This window comes from Choristoneura fumiferana, chromosome 13 (assembly GCF_025370935.1).
Source record: "Choristoneura fumiferana chromosome 13, NRCan_CFum_1, whole genome shotgun sequence".
In the NCBI taxonomy this organism is placed as follows: Eukaryota; Metazoa; Arthropoda; class Insecta; order Lepidoptera; family Tortricidae; genus Choristoneura; species Choristoneura fumiferana.
The window spans coordinates 6,408,795-6,429,720 of NC_133484.1; the positions used below are offsets into that span (position 1 = coordinate 6,408,795).

The window sequence follows — 20,926 nt, forward strand, 5'->3', positions numbered from 1 at the left end:
TATATCCAAAACGTGCGTCCGCAATTTCATTCATCATCTTCATCTTATACGACTTGGCAGAAAGAAACGATGAATGCAGTTACGATTTCGTGCACATTAGACAATATGGTCTTTGGTTTTAATAAAAATTGTATGTATTGTAAATAATTAGTAGAATATAATGCAGGTATATAGTAATATATATGGTAGTTTCTACTTTATTTTTCATCCAGGGCAAGTTTATGCTTATGCTTATGAGATACGGTGTTCTTTGTCTGAGGTAGTGTCCCGCTGCTGTGTAAAATTTCTCCCTTGGACTTCCAATCCTAATTGTAAGTACTTATGTTCCTAAAATATGGGATGCTAGATGAGTCTAGCTTTAAAAGCCAATGAATAAAGTATGAAATTTGGACCAACAGGGTACAAAATTAGAAAAAATACCACGCAGGAATAAGGGCTGTGTTGATGTGAGGTAGTGCCAATTGGGTAAAGATTCCAAGCGATTCGTATACTAAACTATGTCTGCTGCATAAGACACATAGCCGTAGCACACAAGCCATTGTCAGTTATAAAGCATTGTATCCCTTTCTAACAAGACGTGTGCGAAAGGCATGGACGCTTTATGAATGAATTAACTAGTGTACTAAACTTTCGGTGTACCAGTGAAATGAGTGAAGACATTTGTGCTGATGGATAATGCACTTCACGTCCATGCAATAACGGCACAATTTCGCACGGAGTCTTACCATACTCGTCTGATTTGAGATAGGCTAGGCCCATGGGACCCATTAGTGGGCGACTGTCCCGCACGAGCTCTGTACAACACAACCTACTTTTAGATTTACAGAGAATTTAATTTACGACAAACTAATTTAATTACGCGTATTCCAACCTTTTCTTTAATGAGAATGGAAAGCTATCATTGTTGAAAATGGACACGAATTTTATTTAAATTCCGAGCTTTTGGTTTGTGTACTAAATATTCAATTAGGAAGGAAAAGGGTCGATAAACAATGTTTTGAAGGCCGTTTTCTTGTCATTACAGTCTCAATAAATAAATATTATTAAAGAGATGCTGCTCAGACTTTACTCTTTATGAAAACAAAAGATAGTACCGATGCTGATCTTAGTTTGATGATAGTTGCTGCCATTTCGATGAACGTAATACCCGTAGAAAGGTAACCCAAACGATCAAAATGCTCATGTGTTCAAGATTTTTTCCAGAATTTCATATTGTATCCCAAGTAAAACATTGTGTTTAATACACTATAACATTTATTATTTTTGTTTTATTTCTAGTCTAAGAACAATATAATAATCAAATACATCTGATTAATATACTCAAAAAATACTCCAGAGTATTAAACCAATGACGGGTAGTTCAATTACATTACTTATCACGGATCCTATTTCAGTTTTTGAATAAATCATATACAATACACGCGTATTTATAGTACTTATTCGAGGTATTTAGACCAATCCGAGGCCCCATGTCAAGGTGCGCTCAAAAATGTCGACATACGACCCTTGTATTCTGTTTTAATATATATATGAACCTCTCTTTGGTTCTGAGTAGCGTCACGCACAGCCTAAAGCACTGGAGCCTTGAAATTTGGCAGACATATTCCTTTTTCGATAATCCCACGGAATGTAGAACTAGCTAGAGCTAGCTAAGATAAAGCTAGGTATTTTATAAACTGCACTATTCCTATTACTTACCAGGCGGGGCCCGATGGGAGGTCGGTGTAGGCAGTTGCGCTGCGACCCCAAAACCCCCGAGTTTGACAGGAGCGCAGTTGTCCCGGCCGGCGAGCAACACGCAATGGGGTCGCACGTCGCGATGCACTATATCGTTCTCGTGGCAGTAGCGAAGTGCTTCTAGTATTTGGCGCATGTAGTGGCTGTGGAGAAACAACAGGTAACATACTACGACATATATTATTCTTTTCGTATTTTTGTAAAATTTGTTATTTTTTTTTATTTGGATCATTGTTTTTATTGTAATTTTATTTTTGACGATCTTTTTGTGATGTGTTTATATTTTGACATTTTGTATGGAATGTAATGTAATTTTCACTGAGTAATAAATAAATCTATCTGTCCATCCATCTATGAGCATTAGCTTCTGAGAACATCAATTTGCATTGCATTTTCGTTATTCCAAAGCGCTAAAACGAGAAATAATTTGATTTGGTTTGGAGCTGGATGTTTGGAATCACGCTGGCTAATTTTTGTTCCGATATTTCCACGGAATCGACATTATAATTATGCACGTAAAACCCAGAAATGTGAAAAAATACTAAATCCAGAGTCAGAACATACACATAAGTAGTATTCTCGTGGCATGCCTTTAATGTCAATTTAACAGTTCCATTCATGTTTTCAAATCTTAGTTCTGTTTTTAATTTAGTCCTAAAGAACTCAGTAGAATTAGGATGTGTGTGTGTTTGGGACTACTTGGATATTTTGGATTTAAGTCTATAACGAATAATGTCAGCAGATTTATACACGTGGCACTTAGCACGAAAGCATGCAACATAGAATGTTAAAAATGAGTTCGGCTCTCGGTCTCGGCAACCTATTTCTGTTACTTATTTCATGTGTTCTCGTTTCAGTAAAACTTAATTAATAAGGGGCTGTTTCACCACCCATTGATTAGTCTAAACTGACGGTTAAATGTGATGCCGTGTCTATTTGTTTTGTTTAATAGACGCAGTACGGCACCACATTTAACCGTCAATTAAGACATAAAAGGGTGGTGAAACAGCCCCTAAATGTCTCCAGTCAAGGTTATTTCCCGAAGGACCTACAACTTTGCGGTATTATCAATGAAATCTATGTTGACGATTTTGTTGTCTTACCAAGCAACTGCCTCGCTGTAGACGAAGCCGGCGGTAGCCCTGCGGACCACTTCGAAGCAAAGATCAGATCCGTCCATACTGAAAAGATACAGAAAAACTTTAAATTAGGACTACCTAATGATGATGGGTAATTCAACTATATCTAATGGTCACAACCTTGGAAAAGAGCAAATAAGAGGAAAATTGCAGATAAGGAGGCATCTAGTTTGATTTAATTTAGTTTACTGCACTACTCTACTCTGAGCTCCTTTTAAATACAGCATTCAATTAAAAGGTCGCACTCATCTTCGCTTATTCAAATGTGTCCAACCCGTGTTTCCTTCAATAAACGAATTATACTTCTTATTCAAATTCGAAGTAAAGCAACCTCTTAAGTTAAGAAGTCCAACGAATTCATAAGAGGTGACGTTTTCTCTTGGCAATTTGTAAAATTATGCTTCGCAGTATTATTTGGCAAGAGAAACAGAAGCAACAAGTTTTTACAGATGTAACGAAAAATAATCTGTCATCGGGTAAAAGCGGAAAACCGATAAGTAACAGTGTTAATCAATTACTGTAATAAATTACCGACGTGTTTATGTGTTTAATATGATGTTTTATTAGTCATCATCATTATGGCAGTGATAAATGTAATAATTGTTTACCACGTCCACGTCCGTATTTTCTAGCTTTCCCGACGTCAAAACATTATTCTATTTACTACATTTGTAAGTACAAGAAATGAAATAGAAAGACAGTAGTGACAACATATAAAATTTAACACCATACCTACTTTGTCTTACAATTTATTGCCATTTAAAAATATGCTTTATATAAGATTCTCGAAATAATAACTGCATAATTTAACAGAAGAAAACATAATGATGCAGCATCAATAATATTTAAATTATGATTCATTAAGAACTCAGGTTCGAGGACCCAACATCACAAATTACAAATCAGTTAGCTGACGCACATCAAAAAGCTATTGGCATCGATAACATCGATTTGGTAAATGCTCTTTGATTTGGTAACTCTTAATAATTTGTTTTTCATTATGGTTTGTGAATAAATTTGTATGAAAATTGTTTTGCATCTGTGGGTTGATTGCTGAATGGAAAATGTTTGAAACATGACAAGGATTTGTTATGTGGTCTTCTTTTATACTTAACAAAACTTTTCATGTATATAGATAGGTACTTACACATACACACGACATACAACCTACCATATTTTTTATCTAATACGGTAAATGACACCACGAATCAACTGACGTATGATTTACGAACTGTCGAAATACGATTCCGCCATACATTGTCTATATGTAGGCGGCCGATCGTAAAATCCGTCACTCGGCTCTAATCGTCACTCAGAAAATCGTAAAACGGTGATTTTTTAACGATATGGCGGATGTCACTTAGCCAAGTCATGAAATGCCGCCTTTTCACGATATGCCCAGGATTTTCGTGATCTGGCGGATTTTATGATCGACCGCCGACATTATAGGTACACGAGCGTGATGTCACTTATTGAACAACTCAATTCACTATCTACCGCCACGGTCGGCAAAACGCAACTGAAAATCGTGCCATAAGCGCCATGTCGGCATTACGTGGCGCCTATGGAGCGATTTTCCGAAATTTTTTTTTTGTCGTCTGTGGCCGACCGTGGCGTTCAAAAGGTCCAGAACCTTCTTTTCGGGATAGAATTAAGTGTATATTCATTAGAGATATGTGTTGGATGTCCATGTCAGCTATGTCTGCTTATTGGAACAATTATCCTATTAGAACATTCGGGGAAATATTACCAGACATCATATTAGTTATTATTAGGTACTCGATTTATAAGTCAATAAAGGCAAGCTCTAAACGCCAGCTTGGAGACCGGTTGTCAGGAATCTCAGAGAATACTTACTTTGCCGACTTTCATTAGGCTATTTCTAGTATTAGGTATCCTGTCTTCCCGATCGGTAGACGACCAGATAGAGCCTAATGGTTAGAAAAAGCTCGAAGTCAAGGGTATAATCCCCGGTACGACCTTCAGCAATGAAAATACCAAAAAGAAGAAGTAACAATGACTTACTATTCAAAAACCATGTAGAGCATTCCCTCAGAGCTGTAGGTTTCGAGGAGTTCCACAATATGCGGGTGCTTCAGCATGTGGCATATTGTAGCTTCACGTTTCAAATCTGAAATACATTAAATTATGGACGATTGTGTATTATTTCTATTAAGGCACCTGTATTATGTTACCAGACAAACTCAGGTATAACCTAGTTAAGCCTTCGCACACCGCGTTTTTAAAACGCGCGTTGATAGCGCGTTTTTCTTTCCATAGAGCAGCCGTACAATTCGCGTGCGTATCGCGTATGTATCGATACAAACGCGCGGGCGCGTTTAAAACCGCGGTGTGCAAAGGCCCTTATAGTATGATGAACACATAACTTTTGGCTGCAAAAATTTACCTAACCAGAGATCGAACGACTGGCTGTTTCGACATTGGATATCGATTGTTATGGTAATTTGGTCAAACTCGCACTTAAGATGAACCAGTTTAACCAAGGACAAACTAATGGACAAATAAAAGGACGTAAAATCGGGTTTGGCTGGCAACGTACATTAAGAGTAATACCTAAGTAACACCTATGTGTATTCAGGTCAAATATTCTTCATAACTAGTTGTTTTCCATGGAAGCTATTAAATTGTCCGAGCTAAAGTACCTATCCTATGTGCTTTTACAAGGCTTATTTTAAATGTGTTCTACAGAGACAGGTATTTGGATGGTATGGGTTTGTTCAATGGAGGTGTAAGTGTAATTCTAAGTTGACCGCTTTCAAAAGAAGCGATGCTGATTTACAGGTTCATTAGACAGGCCTTTGCATCCAGAGACGTGGCTTCAGTGCAAGGGAGAGCGTAAAATTTGTAGTGTGGTGTATATAACTGAGGCTCCCCATGAGGCTGGTATAGTCACATTTGGTGTACTAAAGCCTCGTTAAAATACTAGATGTTCTAGTTACAGTACAGTTATGTTAAGGAATCACAGTGAATAATCATCAAAAACAAACACGGATTAAAGGATGAATACGTACCAGCAGTACTGAGTCCAGGACTGGCAGTGAACCGAGCCACATCCACAATCTTCACAGCAAACTGCTGACCAGTTTGGCGGTGTACACAGCGGCGGACCAAGCTGAAAGGTCCCCTACAAGGAATAAAAAAAATATCTAAGTATTTGGCATGGCCAGCCTTTCGTCTAAAGATGATTCAGGCATTGTACATTAAAATAAAAATATCAACATAAAATTAATTTCCTCAAAGATAGTACAGGAGAGGACATCCAAAAAAAAATGTACTAATATCAGCAGGCATTGGCAATTATGGTGTCCACTAGGACAGAGGATTTCCATTGGATTATGGTTCAATGTTGAATCATTTGAGCATTCATTCACTCAATTACTAAATGGGGGATAACCGTTAATGATAGGTCTTGAACATCCTTATTCCACGTTTTAAATAGCAGGCATAGACAACTTGACATTGTACTCTTTCGGAATTTATTTGCATATTATGGACATTTTGGCTATTTATTTTTATTTTATACAGATACTATCAACAATATACACTAGTTTGTGTCATATTTTATAAACTAGCAGGTGTTGATTGAGTCTCCGTTGGTACCTATACATATTTTGTGTTTATGTTTGGTTATGTAGTTAGTAAGCATCACTTTGCACAAGAATTTTAGCATCAGAGCGCGACGCCAACAAACTGTTTTACAGTTTGGCGTACTGTAAATATATTGTTATGTATGTGCTAATATTAAGAGATGAATAAAAAAAATTTTTAACTTTTGTAGAAATCCATTATACATAAAAAAAAAATTATTTTTTAATAATTATTAGATTAAGGGGCTGTTTCACCATCCATTGATTAGTGTTAACTGACGGTTAAATTTGATGCCGTCTCTATTTCTTTTGTTCGAATAGACGGAGACGGCATCACGTTTAACCGTCAGTTAACACTAATCAATGGATGATGAAACAGCCCCTAAAAGAACTATTCCTTGTATATGCAAAATTTCAACTTTCTAGGTGCTTAGGGTTGTCAGTAAGGACTTATCTTTTACATTTTAAAAGCCTTTTTTATACCTCCAAAAAAAATGTGCAAGATGCATTACACTGCTGTGCGTGATTGACCACTTCGATCTTGTAAGCTCCATGGCCTCAAAATGTATTGCAACTTGCACCATTTTTCTTGCAGGTCTAAACTGGGCTTTAGATTAATTATTAGATGCCACAAACTTACTTTTACAGGCAGGTAAATATTCAGATCACTTGGATCAAACTACAATACTTGTTATTTTGAACTATAAACTTGAAACTACCGTGAGACTCACTCATATCATTCATTCCTGAGAAGAAGGGCTATGAAATAGCCTGAAACATGTTGAGCTAAACTCGGTTAAAGACGTGAGTTATCCGTTACAATATCATTTAATACAATACTTGTTCATGATTATTGCCACAACTGAAAGAAAACTCGCAACAACTTTAATTGAACTAAACTCATTATCAATATTCTATTTTATTTTTATAAAAATAAGACTTGATGGTCACTATTTTCAATTAAACATTGCAAAGCCTTATATTTGGACGCCTATATTAGGCATACTGTCCATCAATTGAAATGTAGGTATTTCTTGAGTAAATTGAATTATATCAAATGAAACATTATACAAACTGTTACAGTTATAACACATATTGTTATATCTATGGAGCAGTACATAAATGGTTGCATAGAAACTTGAGTAATATGATCTAGCCTTCATGCTTCAAGTGCAATGAATATTACAATTTATTACAGAAATGACCTTGGTCTGGTCTTAAGTCTTAACCATCATAAGTAATATGTCATAAGTTTGAATAATTAATCAGCAAAGCATGGTACAGTCAGGGATCATGTTGACGTACAACACATCTGTCAACTAAATCAAAATTAAATTGATTATGAAAAGGTTCCACCCTGGTATGTGAATCGATTTCTGTGACTGTACCTTAAAAATTGTTCTGTTCATTTCAGATTTAAAAAATATAGCATCATCAAAGTTACTTATCCATGATTTTGCAAATGTTTTCAAATTTCAATTTCTTTTACTGTAGTTAGTTCTTGTACCCAAATGGTTGTCTGGAAGAAATCGCTTTTAAGCGATAATACCGCCTATTGTCTACCCTGAATCTAAGTGTTTATATTATAAGTTTTTTGTGGTGTGCAATAAAGAATATTTGTATTGTATTGTACCTATTGTATATTTAGGGTTAAATTATTCCCCAATAAATATTTCTATTTGTAACTTGAGGTTGTGAAAATTTTATAACTTTTTATTAACCTGTACTCATCTGATATTTGGCAAGAGTGCACTGGCTCAAGCACTTCTCATAAAAAATTATCATAAGGAACCTAATAAAATTATTTTTTTACTGTAGGGCAGGAATATTTTTCATAAGGCCTGTAAAAACTTTCTTTAGATAAGGTATTTAGATGCAAGCTAATAAAGAAAAACTAAGTTAACAAAACTTAGGGTAACTTCAGCATGAATTGTTCAAGGCAAGAAAAAAATGAACACATCATTAAAAACTTTTAACACATTTTTAATTTTCATTTACTCTTTTTTAAATTATTATCTTGCCTTTGCAAAACTTATGTACCTAATTCGTTAAGCTGACTTTGTTTTTGGAATACGAGATGCAGCCCATTCGAAATTCTAATAGGATTACGGTACTTACTTGCCAATAATTTCACAAAGTTCGTACACATCGTCGAAAAGTACTTCGTCCTCGGCCATTTTTCACGAAAACACGGTTCACTACGTTTCAGAAAAGGTTAAAAAATATCATTTTAGCACAGCCTTCAGCTCGCAAAACGACAGGTTACGCCCAGGGACGAGAATTGCCATTTACAAGGACACTAAATATTAAATGAACACGACACGATATTTATAAAGGAAGTATTGTACATCAATAAGAAAGAAAACACGGAAACCTGTGTATAGTCATAAATTGTGCATTATAAACTATAATTTAAGTAAATATGTGAATATTCGCGCATTTTTCTGGCGCAATTTGCAACATGACACCACTGCTTAAGAATATCGTTGTATATAATTTAAAATATCCTTATAATATTCTAATTACGTGCAGTTTTAAATGTTAAGAAAGTCCGTGACTAGTAATGTAATAAAAATAATTCCCTAATATTTTCTTATGTCTTATCGCGACTTTGACAATTCCGAGGGTTGTAAATAATCGGAATGAAGTTAGCTGCTCATAAAGTGTTGCCAGTGTAAAAAACTGCGCAAAGTTTTTGTATTTTGTGTCGAGATTAATTTACCAAAGAACTGAGTATCGGTTAACCATGTAACGCACGTATTTTTATTCTTTCTAACTGCAAGTCTGTAAGGTTTTCAGTCGAGTATGTTGCTCCGGTATTGGCATGAAAGAAGCTGCATTAGCTCTTGACACTGACACTGCGCAATGGCCATGTACCTATGATGTTGGTAATACAATAATTAAAACACTGTTAAAATAAAATTGTATTTGTAACTTATGTCGGAAATCGTAATAATAGATGTGACTAAATTATAATAGCAGGTAGGTTTTTTTAGATTCCGTATTCCTGTTTTATCATAGTTATTCGTGTATTGTATTACAATGAAAATGCATATAGGCATTTCAAAAAGAAACCACAACAAAATATTTGAAATTTACGAAGAGCTTTACGGTGAAGGAAAACATCGTGAGGAAACCTGCACAAACCTGCGAAGCAATTCAATGTTTCCGCACTGGGCCCGCGTGGGAACTATACTGCCCAAGCCCTCTCATTCTGAGAGGAGGCCTGTGCCCAGTAGTGGGATATACATATATATGCTGGGATGATGATGATGAATAAGAACATTATTAGGAATGAATTACCCGTGAAGAAAAATATACGTTTGGAAATTATCAAATTAATGAATTGTTAAAAAATACTTTTTAGTGAGGCTACCAATAGAGAAATCTCTCTTCAGGCAGGCGTTATGTCTAGGGATCGAATCCTGAAGGAAGAGCGTTGGAAGTTATATGTATATGCGGCCGAACTGAAAAACTTCGATGGCGCGATATAGGATTTAAAGTTTCTATATTTGCTCACTAGATGGCGCTAAGAGTCGGTAAATCAGTCCCCTTTTTGGTGGAATGAATTACGGAGGAGTATGTGTGTCCTTGTCGGCGAGCATTGTGTTGAGTTGAGTGCGAGCTGCGTGAATTGTTTTGAGCTACGTGAGCTACTGGCCAACCAAGGTTCAATTTTTGTTTCTGTTTCGGCTAACTTCTGCTAATAGTTTAAGCCGTGGTGGCCTAGTGGTTTGACCTATCGCCTCTCAAGCAGAGGGTCGTGGGTTCAAACCCCGGCTCGCACCTCTGAGTTTTTCAAAATGCATGTGCGGAATTACATTTGAAATTTACCACGAGCTTTGCGGTGAAGGAAAACATCGTGAGGAAACCTGCACAAACCTGCGAAGCGATTCAATGGTGCGTGTGAAGTTCCCAATCCGCCGCGTGGGAACTATAGCCCAAGCCCTCTTGTTCTGAGAGGAGGCCTGTGCCCAGCAGTGGGACGTATATAGGCTGGGATGATGAGGTTATAGCGCGTGATTTGAGATACTAAATGTGATTACCAGTCGGAGGATGCTGACGCTGCAGATGTTTTTTTTTATTATTAGCTATGGTTCCGCTGAAACTGAGACTACAGCCGAAGGTTTGGTTTTAATTTTAGCTAGAATTACTTTGTTAGGAAAAAAAGAGAGTAAAATTTTATAATAATTTTATTTCTTATGCTTACAAATAAATAAATCTTATAATAAGCTTACTTAAACTTAAAATGACCCCTGAATTAAAAAAACATTATTCTAAAATACAGGTTCTTCGACAAGGAACAACAATCTTAGTCCTAATCACAATATTAGGCCAAGTTTCTTTCTTTAATTCAACATTGACTATACTATTCATAATTTCATCTGATCAGTGGCAAAATTCTAACATTATTTTTAAATTTAACCAATTATAATTATCAAGTTTGACAGCTTAAATATGTGTTGTTCATTCTTTTTTGAAAATATTCACAATCTGGAACAATTATCATCAATTCTGAATCAGGAATTTTGGTTTTTCGTGATTTGCTTACATTAACTTTATACGTGCAATGGTAATCCAGTTCGTAGATCTCAAAAGACGTTTGCTGTAACAATAAAAAATATATTTATGATTTTTAGCATGGCAACATTTGCGTAAGCAAAATAACTTCGAATCCGGCAGGGCTACTACGAAATTCTGAACTCGAAGTTCGTATCGTACCGTCCCTCTCGCGCTCGTTTAAATAGTATAAGTGTCAGAGGGACCGCACGACACGAACTTCGAGTTTCGAGTTTCGTAGTAGCCCTGCGGGTCTAGAATCAACAATGCCAAAAAAACTTTCTTGACCCGCAGCTAATTTCACTGTGAAGTTTAAAAATCGAAAGATGGAGGTCGACTTTTCGCGGGCTTTCATTAATCAAAGCTACCAGAAAAGAAAAGGTTGCAAATTGAAATTTCATAGAGGTACTAGTAAAAACGTCCACGTTTTTATTTATACCAACAATTTTCTTTTTGTACCAACCCTCACTTCTTAAAGTGAAGTCAATTGTATCGCTAATTAAATGTTTTATATAAAAATAAATAGAATAGTTCATAGAACCTACGGCTTTGGATCGTAATGCTAGGAGTCCCTATGTTACAAGCATAGATGAGAGTGTGTATACTGGTTACAAGAGCCAGCCATCCGTAAAAGAAGTTGTTAAAGTTCAAATAAATTCAATTTTTAAAAATATAGTTCCATCGATCGATACTGTTTGCCAATGTAGAAGTTGAAAAACTATCAGTTAGCCGTTATTTGGAAGCTTTTTTGCAGTTGATATAAGTATTTATAACTGATTTTCTGGCCATAACTTTTGTGTTAATTAGTTTCAAATGAAAACCCTCGACACGTTCTTAGAGACGTCAAAGACGAACCCTAATATGCAAATTTCGTATAGGTATGTTAGATCTTTCACGTCAATAGAGATACGAAATTAGTGTTTTTTTAGAAAATGTTATTCAAAACTTGTCAAAAATCGATGAAATTAAAACCTCGGGTAGCCCCTTAAGTACCTATTGTAGTTACCTATTTGGAATGGCCGTTATGTTTTTAAATAAGTACCTACACGTACACTAGTTACTTGTAGCATTACTTACTAAGCTTCCTACGCTTAAGTAGGTACAAGTACCTACAATATAATATTGTTATTATTTACCTCAGTCGTTGCTGAAAGACTTTTGTTTTCGTTTTGTAGATCTTCACACTTAATCGTTCTCCACTGTACGAAATATCTGGAAAAATAAAAACTACTTAGTTGTAATTTTTTTAATTAATTGTTTCTTATTCTGATAATTTGCATTGATAAATCGATTGACGAATCAACTAGGTATCAACCGGATGGCCAAGTGGTTAAACAACCTGACTACGAAGCTTGAGGTCCCGGGTACGATTCTCGGCCGGGGCAGATATTTGTATGAATAATACGAATGTTTGTTCTCGGGTCTTGGACACAATACACCTGTTACTTGTATTGTGTCTTGGATGTTTAATATGTATTTATAAGTACCTATTTATCTATATAAGTATGTTTATCCGTTGCCTAGTATCCATAGTACAAGCTTTGCTTAGTTTGGGACTGGATCAATTCGTGTCAAGTGTCCCATGATATTTATTATTATTATTATTATATCCGATTGATGTTAAATTTTATTCATCATCCCAGCCTATATACGTCCCACTGCTGGGTACAGCCCTCCTCTGCCGTAGTTCCCACGCGGGCCCAGTGCGGATTGGAAACTTCACACACACCGTTGAATTGCTTCGCAGGTTTGTGCAGGTTTCCTCACGATGTTTTCCTTCACCGTAAAGCTCGTGGTAAATTTCAAATGTAATTTCGCACACGAATTTCGAAAAACATCGAGGTGCGAGCCGGGGTTTGAACCCACGATCCGCTGCTTGAGAGGCCATAGGTCAAACCACTCGGCCACCACCGCTTTTTTTTAATTTGATTATAGCATTTGGTCATTCTACTTAGTTCCCCGGTAGATTGAGACGGTTATTGTAAGATTTGCTGTCTGCCCACGTAGTCGTAATTTACTGATTTCGTTGAGGGACGCGTCATTTTAGCTTGGAAAAGCTCTAGTAAAAAAATATTTTCGCGGTTTTTTGGAGGCTGTTCAATTTTGCCGTTATATTTTATTTTTCTGATCACACAATCATACCTACCTTCTAACTTGATCACCAGGTATCGGAGTCCAAGAGATGTGTGCCTTCAGTCTGTTATTTTGCCAAACAACTTTGTGTAGTTTCAAACCATTCACGAACTTTTTATCACGCCTTTGGAGAGACTGCGGCTGAAGATCTGAAAAGAATGTTGAAAGCATCAAAAGGCATTATTATTAAAATAAAAAGGGAAACGCAATCAATCACCAGGGGCGGGAAGCAGCAGAATCCCCTGGCTATACCTACCCATATGTGCACTTATTAGCAAAGCGGAGCAGTGAATGTGTGTCGAATCGAGTAATCATGAACCTATGTAATGTAAGTGTAATTTTTTTATATACCACGTCGGTGGAAAACAGGCATGCGGCCCGCCTGATGTTAAGCAATTACCGCCGCCTAGGAACGTTTGCAACACCCGAAGTATCACTCGCGCGTTGCCGACCCTGCATAAACCTTTTTATATTACACTTCATATTATTAGGAAAGCGTTTGAGGCACGATTCTGTTCAATACAGGCACCAAAAACGCACCGAAAATGGCTGCCTCGCGAGGCGGCTGGCTCATTCGGGACCCAGTTCTGCTTCATCAAACCGCTTCTTAAGAGTATATTTTCCTGATGATGATGGAGATAAATATCCTGCAACTCTTACCATGGATGTTGGTGGTATTATAAAAAATGGCAGCTTTCTCGCTTCGTAGTTTTCCCACACCGAAGTGACTGATAGTCTGAACTTGCAAGAAATACATCGAGTTTGGTTTCAAATCTCTTATTTCGGTGTGGGTTTGGTCCTGTAGGAAACAAAAAATTGGTCAAGTGCGAGTCGGACTCGTAAGTATCTACACTAACACAATTGTTTACAAAAGTCGTTGAAGCTCCAATTACATCTGACCAACTCAACCAAAATTGTTTTCGAAAGGTTATCAGGGATAAGGGGCTTTGAAGCTGTTAGATTTACCTTAGGTATTGATTGATGATTGACAAGAACTGAATCCAAGTCTCCAGTTACGCCACGGACACGTCGGCTCCAGAATACTTTGTATCTCATGACAGGAAGGTCTGAGTTAGGTTCTTTCCACTCCAGACGAATAGTAACAGTTCCTGAAATTGATAATAGAATAATCAAGATCATATTGCACAGAGAATCAACCAACAAAGTTGCCCATTATAGCGAGTCGGGTTGCAAATTCTTCAAAGGCGGTTTAGTATCGCGTTAAGGGTTACCTCAAGGTTATCACATTTCTCTCGCTCAAATTTATATGAAAAACTGATGCCTTGAGATTATCTAACCGTACCGAGCCCGGTTTCAGGATAAAACGGACCCATCTCTTCCCGTGAGTATCGTAAAAGGCAACTTATCCTTTAGTCCTTGTCTTGTTAATCCAAGATTCAAAAGTGAGCAGGAGCGCTTTTAATCTTTCAATCAACTACAACCGCTGACGTTGAGTAGGTACGAGTATTGCAGTATTAAAAAATGAGCAAACCACCATAATATTTCCCAGGGAAAGTCGTCATGAAGAAGATTCGCTACTAATCCTCAACTCACGAGCACTTTGTCAAAGATTGTAGCGACTAGAAGAAGATCAGAATATAAAAGTTGAAATACTCAAAATAAGTTTTTGGTATAATTTTCATTTTTAATACAAGCCTTTTTAGCTGACAGTACTTTGTGTCGACTTTATTTGCATTGTCACCTGACCCAAACTTCTTCTTCAATTGGCATACCAAATCGATACCATTAACCGTTGAAGAGTTCCGTCCTGCGGAGACGATCCTGGCTGAACTACCAGGATGTCACTAACTGTCATATTAAGTATGTAAATTTCAAATCTTTCATATTTTTATTTAATTTCAAATTTGACTTTGCTGGAAGTTGAATTTAACTTGCAAGATTTGACTACAGGTGACGGTAAACAGACAGACAGACAGTGAACCGGGTAACCGGTGAAGACCATGTTGTAATAACAAATTTTTGCAACTTTATATCTTCGTTTTTTCTTCTAGTCACTTAAGCCGAAGCGTTCTATTGTTAATAAAGCACTTTCACGCTTAACGCACAAGAATACTTCTAAACAATGAAAGATGGTTTGGAATCTTTTGTATTTTTTTTTTATTTCAATTAATTTTTACTTTTACTGCACCGTAAACTGAATTAAAATAAAACTGTACAGATATAAGTACGTAAATGCATATAATTTAAGTCCGTAAATCTGCGGCACTACCTACTGATGGTCAACACACACGAATTTCCCATCACCTTTATATCCAGCTTGTGTTTTATAATTACAGTGACTGCAATTTTGTAAGATTTTTCGTAATTAATTATAATCACCAAGAGATATTCTAAAGTCAAATAAGTTGGTTTTTTGGGAACGTATTTTTTATTCAACCAAATACTTTTACTTCATCCCTAAAACGATATTTATCTATTATAATATCTATTATTGTATATATCTATTTATCTATACCTTTAAACGAGTAATTCTTTTTGTATAATGTAATCAGAATCTCGGAAACGGCTCCAACGATTTCGATGAAATTTGGTATGTAGGGGTTTTCGGGGATGAAAAAAAACGATTTAGCTTGGTCTTATCTCTGGAAAAACGCTTAACGCTTGGCGCAAAGCTCGGTCGCCCAGGTACTAATTATTAAGCTTCTAACACTTTCACTACATCATTGTCGATAGGTAAGTTAAATAGGCAATAAGTAAGTAAGGTAAGGAACTATTTTATTATCTGAATATTATTAAAGCTCCATGATGATGTCATCCAATCCGATTTCTTGCTGCGCGGCTGCGTTTGCTTTACGCCCAAATTATAGAAGCTTCATTCATTATGATAGGAAAATAATTCCGTTGCGAGTAGTTGCGACACAGGGACTTGTCTTAGAAGACACAAAGACTTATGCTGGTCACATTTGTATAGATAAACCAGTGTTTGAAAATTTACAGTGACCACGGAATCAGGGAATAGAGGGGCCAAATGCCAATCCCCAGCTTTAGGTATCCCCGATGGACTAAATAAAAGCGCTCGTGACGAAGTAATCTGACCAACTGTGTCTGACGGAAGCCATGATCTAAGAAGTTGGCCACCATCATACTAAATAAACTTCTTGACGTTCCCAAAGAATTGTAGTAGGTATATCTTACCATTATCAACTCCTACTGGACGGACCCTCAATCTCTTTGGGGGTGGGGGAGGTCTGGGTCCTTTCCTGGGGTTAAAAGGTGCACTTGGATCCGAAAAACCCCTGCTGCCTGCGGAACTGACCGCAGCTGCCCGGAAGCGGTAATAGCGACCTGGTTTCAACAAATTTCGCAGGGAAGCTTTAGTCCTGTGAAAGAAAAGGTTTCTTGTTGATAGGTAGTTTCGTTGTATTTATAGTAGGTACGAAATTAAATTGTAATGGCTCGCAAATAAAGACAGTCGTTGCAGTTTAGGAAGGGAAAGCTTCCATACTACCTGTTTGCTTAGGCAATAATTGAAAGACATCGTTAGGCTCTTTTTTTGTGTCACTTTAATTATGAATTGGTTTTATCCTACGACTAATAATTTTTATACCCATGCCAAATTTCATGACTCTAAACCCAGCGGTTGTTATTTCGAGATTTTATCCCTATCCCGTGGGAATATATCGGGATAAAAAGTAGCCTATGTGTTATTCCAGATGTCCAGCTATCTACATACCAAATTTCATGACTCTATGCCCAGCGGTTATTAGTTCGAAATTTTAACCCTATCCCGTGGGGACATCGGGATAAAAAGTAGCCTAAGTGTTATTCCAGACGTCCAGTTATCTACTACCAAATTTCATGACTATAAGCCTAGCGGTTGTTATTTAGAGATCGGGAAAGAATATCGGGATAAAAAGTATACTTACGTGTACTTTATAGTAACTTTTTGCCAAATTTCATCTAAATCCGTCCAGCCGTTTCAGCGTAAAGAAGTAACAAACACGCACTAACTCACAAACTTACTCACTCACTCACTCACAAACTTTCACATTTATAATATGAGTAGGATTAATGATAGGATAGCCTAACCCCTATTTAACCCGTGGCTTAGAGTCAGAAATTTGGTATGTAGGTAGCTGGACGTCTGGAATAACACGTAGGCTACTTTTTATCCCGATGTTCCCATTGTGATAGGGAGTAAATCTGTTACTTATAACCGCTGGGCTTAGAGTCATGAAATTGGTATGTACCTAGATAGCTTTACATCTGGAATAAACATAGGATACTTTTTATCCGATATTCCCACGGGATAGGGATACAATCTTGAAATAACAACCGCTGGGCTCAGAGTCATGAAATTTGGTATGTAGTTAGCTGGACGTCTGGAATAAGTCATAGGCTACTTTTTATCCTGATGTGTCCACGGGATAGGGATAAAATCTCGAACTATAATAACCGCTGGGCTTAGAGTCATGAAATTTGGTATGTAGGTAGATAGCTGGACATCTGGAATAACACATAGGCTACTTTTTATCCCGATATTCCCATGGGACAGGGATACCGCTGGGTTTAGAGTCATGAAAGGAATAAAGTATGGAAAATGTGGTTTCAATTAAATATCCTGAGATTTTGATATGTTATAGATTTCAAAGTCCTGCACAAAAGTGTCTAAAAATCTAAATAAAACTCTGAAAGGTACCCGGAAACAGAGGTAGCACCCTGAGAGACTTTTGATCAGGACTCTTAAATCTATAACATATAAAAATCTCAGGATATTTAACTCAAACCACATTTTCCATACTTTAGGTCCCGAGTCCTTTGGCATGGGTGCGTCAATGAAAACCACAATGTAATTTTAGGGAATTCCCACGAGAATTTAATAAAATCCAGGAATTTCAATTCAACTGCTGTATCTAATGATTAATGCGTGCGAAGCCGCGGGTAAACGTTAGTTTAGTATAGATACTATCATCCACATACACAATAATGACAAAGCAAAAAAGCCGACGCACTGCAAGAATGCAAAGACGACAGCCGCTTCGTCATTCTAATAATACGGTCTTCTTGGAACCACTCGGCTGGTCACGGCACAGCGCACAGAATTATATCTATTAGTACTATCGACATGTTCACAATACAATAGTTTTTATTGATCGATCTCGACAGTGCTAGCGTTTTTTTTCATGAACTAAATGTGAGTAATCTCGGGTCTTTAACCGACACTTTAGATGTTTACATCCTTGTGTTGCACGTGAACTTTTACACATACACGGTAAGTATACTTTATGAGCGTCATCAGCATGATCTATTGGCTTACTCAAGACACGGTTTTATTTATGGCATGATGGCATCTTTTACTTAGCACTTCGTTATACGTCATTTTATTTGCCTTGATTTACTGACGTAAAAAAGATTTGACTACAGCAGGGGCTCTCAAACTGTGCGCCGCGGCGCCCTGGTGCGTTGTTTACCGAAGGGCACCGCGTTAACTATTGTTACCCGGGAAACTTAGGCAATCTGGTGAAAATCATTATTGCTTATTTCAACTAGCTATAGCCTCCCTAGATGCAAGGGCGCCGTAACGAAATACAATGCCTACCTAAAAAATTGCGCCACAAACTGAAAAAAATTTCGAGCCCCTGGCCTACAGATTACTCGGTAACTGACGCAATGTAGGCACAATACAACTCATAATTATTTTTATCAAAATCCACAATTATTATAGTAAGCAACAATACCGAACTTATCTAATTTTCGAAATATTTGTCACTAATATTACGGATTTAATTAAATATCGAACAGATCAATCGCGTTTTTCTCCTGTTAGCTATTCATACACCCATTCTTATTTTATCTAATGTTAATAAAGATAAGTTGTAATAATTACTTGTTGGTCCTCAACAAAAGATTCCACCCTCCAAGCCTTTCCTCTTCATACTTCGGTCCAATATGATGCTGTTCTTCGAGTAGGTAAAGAATGCGACCAGGAACAGCTCTGGCCAAATCTCCTACGCCATCAGACCATCGAATTCGAACTGATTTTCTTTTCTCTTTCACTTCTTCTATTGTTGGCAAAGCTGGAAGACCTAAGAATACGAGGTTAACTTTAAAAATTAAATACCATTTGTTAACTTTTATTTATGTAACCTTTTTGTTTTTCCTTTTTGTAGAATATAGAGTATAAAAAAACAAACAAACAAACCATTTGTACAAACACTTAAATGCCTCTGAATATGTCTTTGGGGTTAGATTCGTAAAATTCTATAAGCGGGCAATAGACCAACTTATCATAAACATGAAAAAGTAAATTGTATATTGCGTTTCTTTTAAAATAGGTACTGCCTAAATGTAAGACTTCCGGGCAAGGTTTCAAGCCCAGTTTGTATCTTTATATTTTAAACCAAATCCTCAACTTCTGGCTACAAGAAAGACAACTTTTTGATCGTTTTGTTCATTACCAGGCAATGTAAATAAGTCCACAGGTTCGCTGCAAGTGGAACCACAGCCGTGGTGGCAACAGCGCTGGGTGCCATCGCATTGGGAGTCTAGGTTGCAGGCCTTCACACAAGCGGCAGCCCATTCTGGACTGTCACTGCTTGGACAAGTGCCAGGTCTCTGCTCTTGAAGACGGCATTGCGAGCGACACTGAAGGGCAATTACTTATGTAAATTACTAATCTTGGACATTGCATGCTAGAAAGGCCTAATTTTCTAGGGAGCTCAAGCTTTGCACTTAAAGGTAGCATTTCGATATTGGCGACCGCTACCTGCAACTGCGACGCGAACGCGACCAGGTCGCGCGACCCATTGCTTAATATAAATTAATATGGAACACTGACGGCTGCGAGCGACCGAGTCGCGTGACTGAGTTCATACTGAGTAGTGGGTCGCGTTCGCGTGTCGCGGTTGCCAACATCGGAATGATACCTTAACGGTGTGGCCAACTACGCGAGTATTTTGTTTGTTTATTGTACGGTTGAGATGCTCGCCACACAGTAGGTCGGTCATTCTCATTTTACTGTGCACCCGTCTAATTACCGTTTCCCTTTTTTAGGGTTCCGTAGCCAAAATGGCAAAACCGGAATCCTTATAGTTTCGCCATGTCTGTCTGTCTGTCTGTCCGTCCGAATCTTTGCGCAGGGACTATCAATGCTAGCAAGGCAAGCTGTAATTTTGCACGAATGTAAACTATGCCGACAAAATGGTATAATTTTTTTAATTTTTTTTGGGTTCCTCCCATAGACGTAAAGTGGGGGTGATTTTTTTTTTCTCATCTACACCTTGTAGTGGGGTATCGTTGGATAGGTCTTTTAAACCATAGGGGTTGCTAAAAATTTTTTCGAATCAGTGATTTGTTTGCAAAATATTAAACTTAAAGTGAAAATGTTCATTAAAATCGAGCGTCCCCCAACCCCTCTAAAATCTAAACCGGTGGGTGGAAAAATTTTAAAAAAATCAGGATGGTAGGTAGTAATTAAGTACCTATATCAAACTTACAAGGAAAACTATAACGGTTAAGTTTTCTTGAGAATTATTAGTAGTTTAAGAGTAAATATGCAGCCTAAGGTATAAAATATACCTAAACTTGGAATATTCCGTACAAAACGGACTTGACTTAACGGACGGACTTGTATTTTGAGACTATCTGTGAGATCCTGTAATTGGCTATGTGTCACTATTTTCATAATCATACTGTTTTATAAGCTGTTGGTTCTCCTTTAAATAAATAAATAAAATACAAAATCCTATAAAAATATTACTTAATTTTTTCGTAATGGCTACGGAACCC

General features: G+C 37.1%; 2 protein-coding genes across 5 annotated transcripts in view; both read right to left on the bottom strand.

The window, feature by feature from the left end:
- CASK (peripheral plasma membrane protein CASK) overlaps positions 1–9,103 on the bottom strand; it is a 337,531-nt gene extending 328,428 nt beyond the window's left edge. For 2 of the 4 annotated variants that reach the window (XM_074096111.1, XM_074096110.1), the window contains exons 1-6: positions 8,603–9,103; positions 5,909–6,021; positions 4,902–5,007; positions 2,841–2,918; positions 1,699–1,880; positions 726–794 (exon numbers count right to left, since the gene is read on the bottom strand). In XM_074096111.1, the coding sequence (XP_073952212.1) occupies positions 726–794; positions 1,699–1,880; positions 2,841–2,918; positions 4,902–5,007; positions 5,909–6,021; positions 8,603–8,661 (607 nt within the window). In that variant the 5' untranslated portion in view covers positions 8,662–9,103. The remainder of the gene's footprint in view (positions 1–725; positions 795–1,698; positions 1,881–2,840; positions 2,919–4,901; positions 5,008–5,908; positions 6,022–8,602) is intronic. The other 2 variants (XM_074096118.1, XM_074096112.1) reach the window with 1 other exon arrangement.
- A 1,559-nt stretch (positions 9,104–10,662) lies between these two features.
- The window catches only part of Kal1 (anosmin-1 Kallmann syndrome 1), a 25,466-nt gene continuing 15,202 nt past the window's right edge, over positions 10,663–20,926 (bottom strand). The window contains exons 4-10 of the mRNA XM_074096755.1: positions 19,026–19,224; positions 16,334–16,518; positions 14,144–14,286; positions 13,838–13,976; positions 13,191–13,326; positions 12,181–12,256; positions 10,663–11,090 (exon numbers count right to left, since the gene is read on the bottom strand). Of these exons, the coding sequence (XP_073952856.1) occupies positions 10,923–11,090; positions 12,181–12,256; positions 13,191–13,326; positions 13,838–13,976; positions 14,144–14,286; positions 16,334–16,518; positions 19,026–19,224 (1,046 nt within the window). The 3' untranslated portion in view covers positions 10,663–10,922. The remainder of the gene's footprint in view (positions 11,091–12,180; positions 12,257–13,190; positions 13,327–13,837; positions 13,977–14,143; positions 14,287–16,333; positions 16,519–19,025; positions 19,225–20,926) is intronic.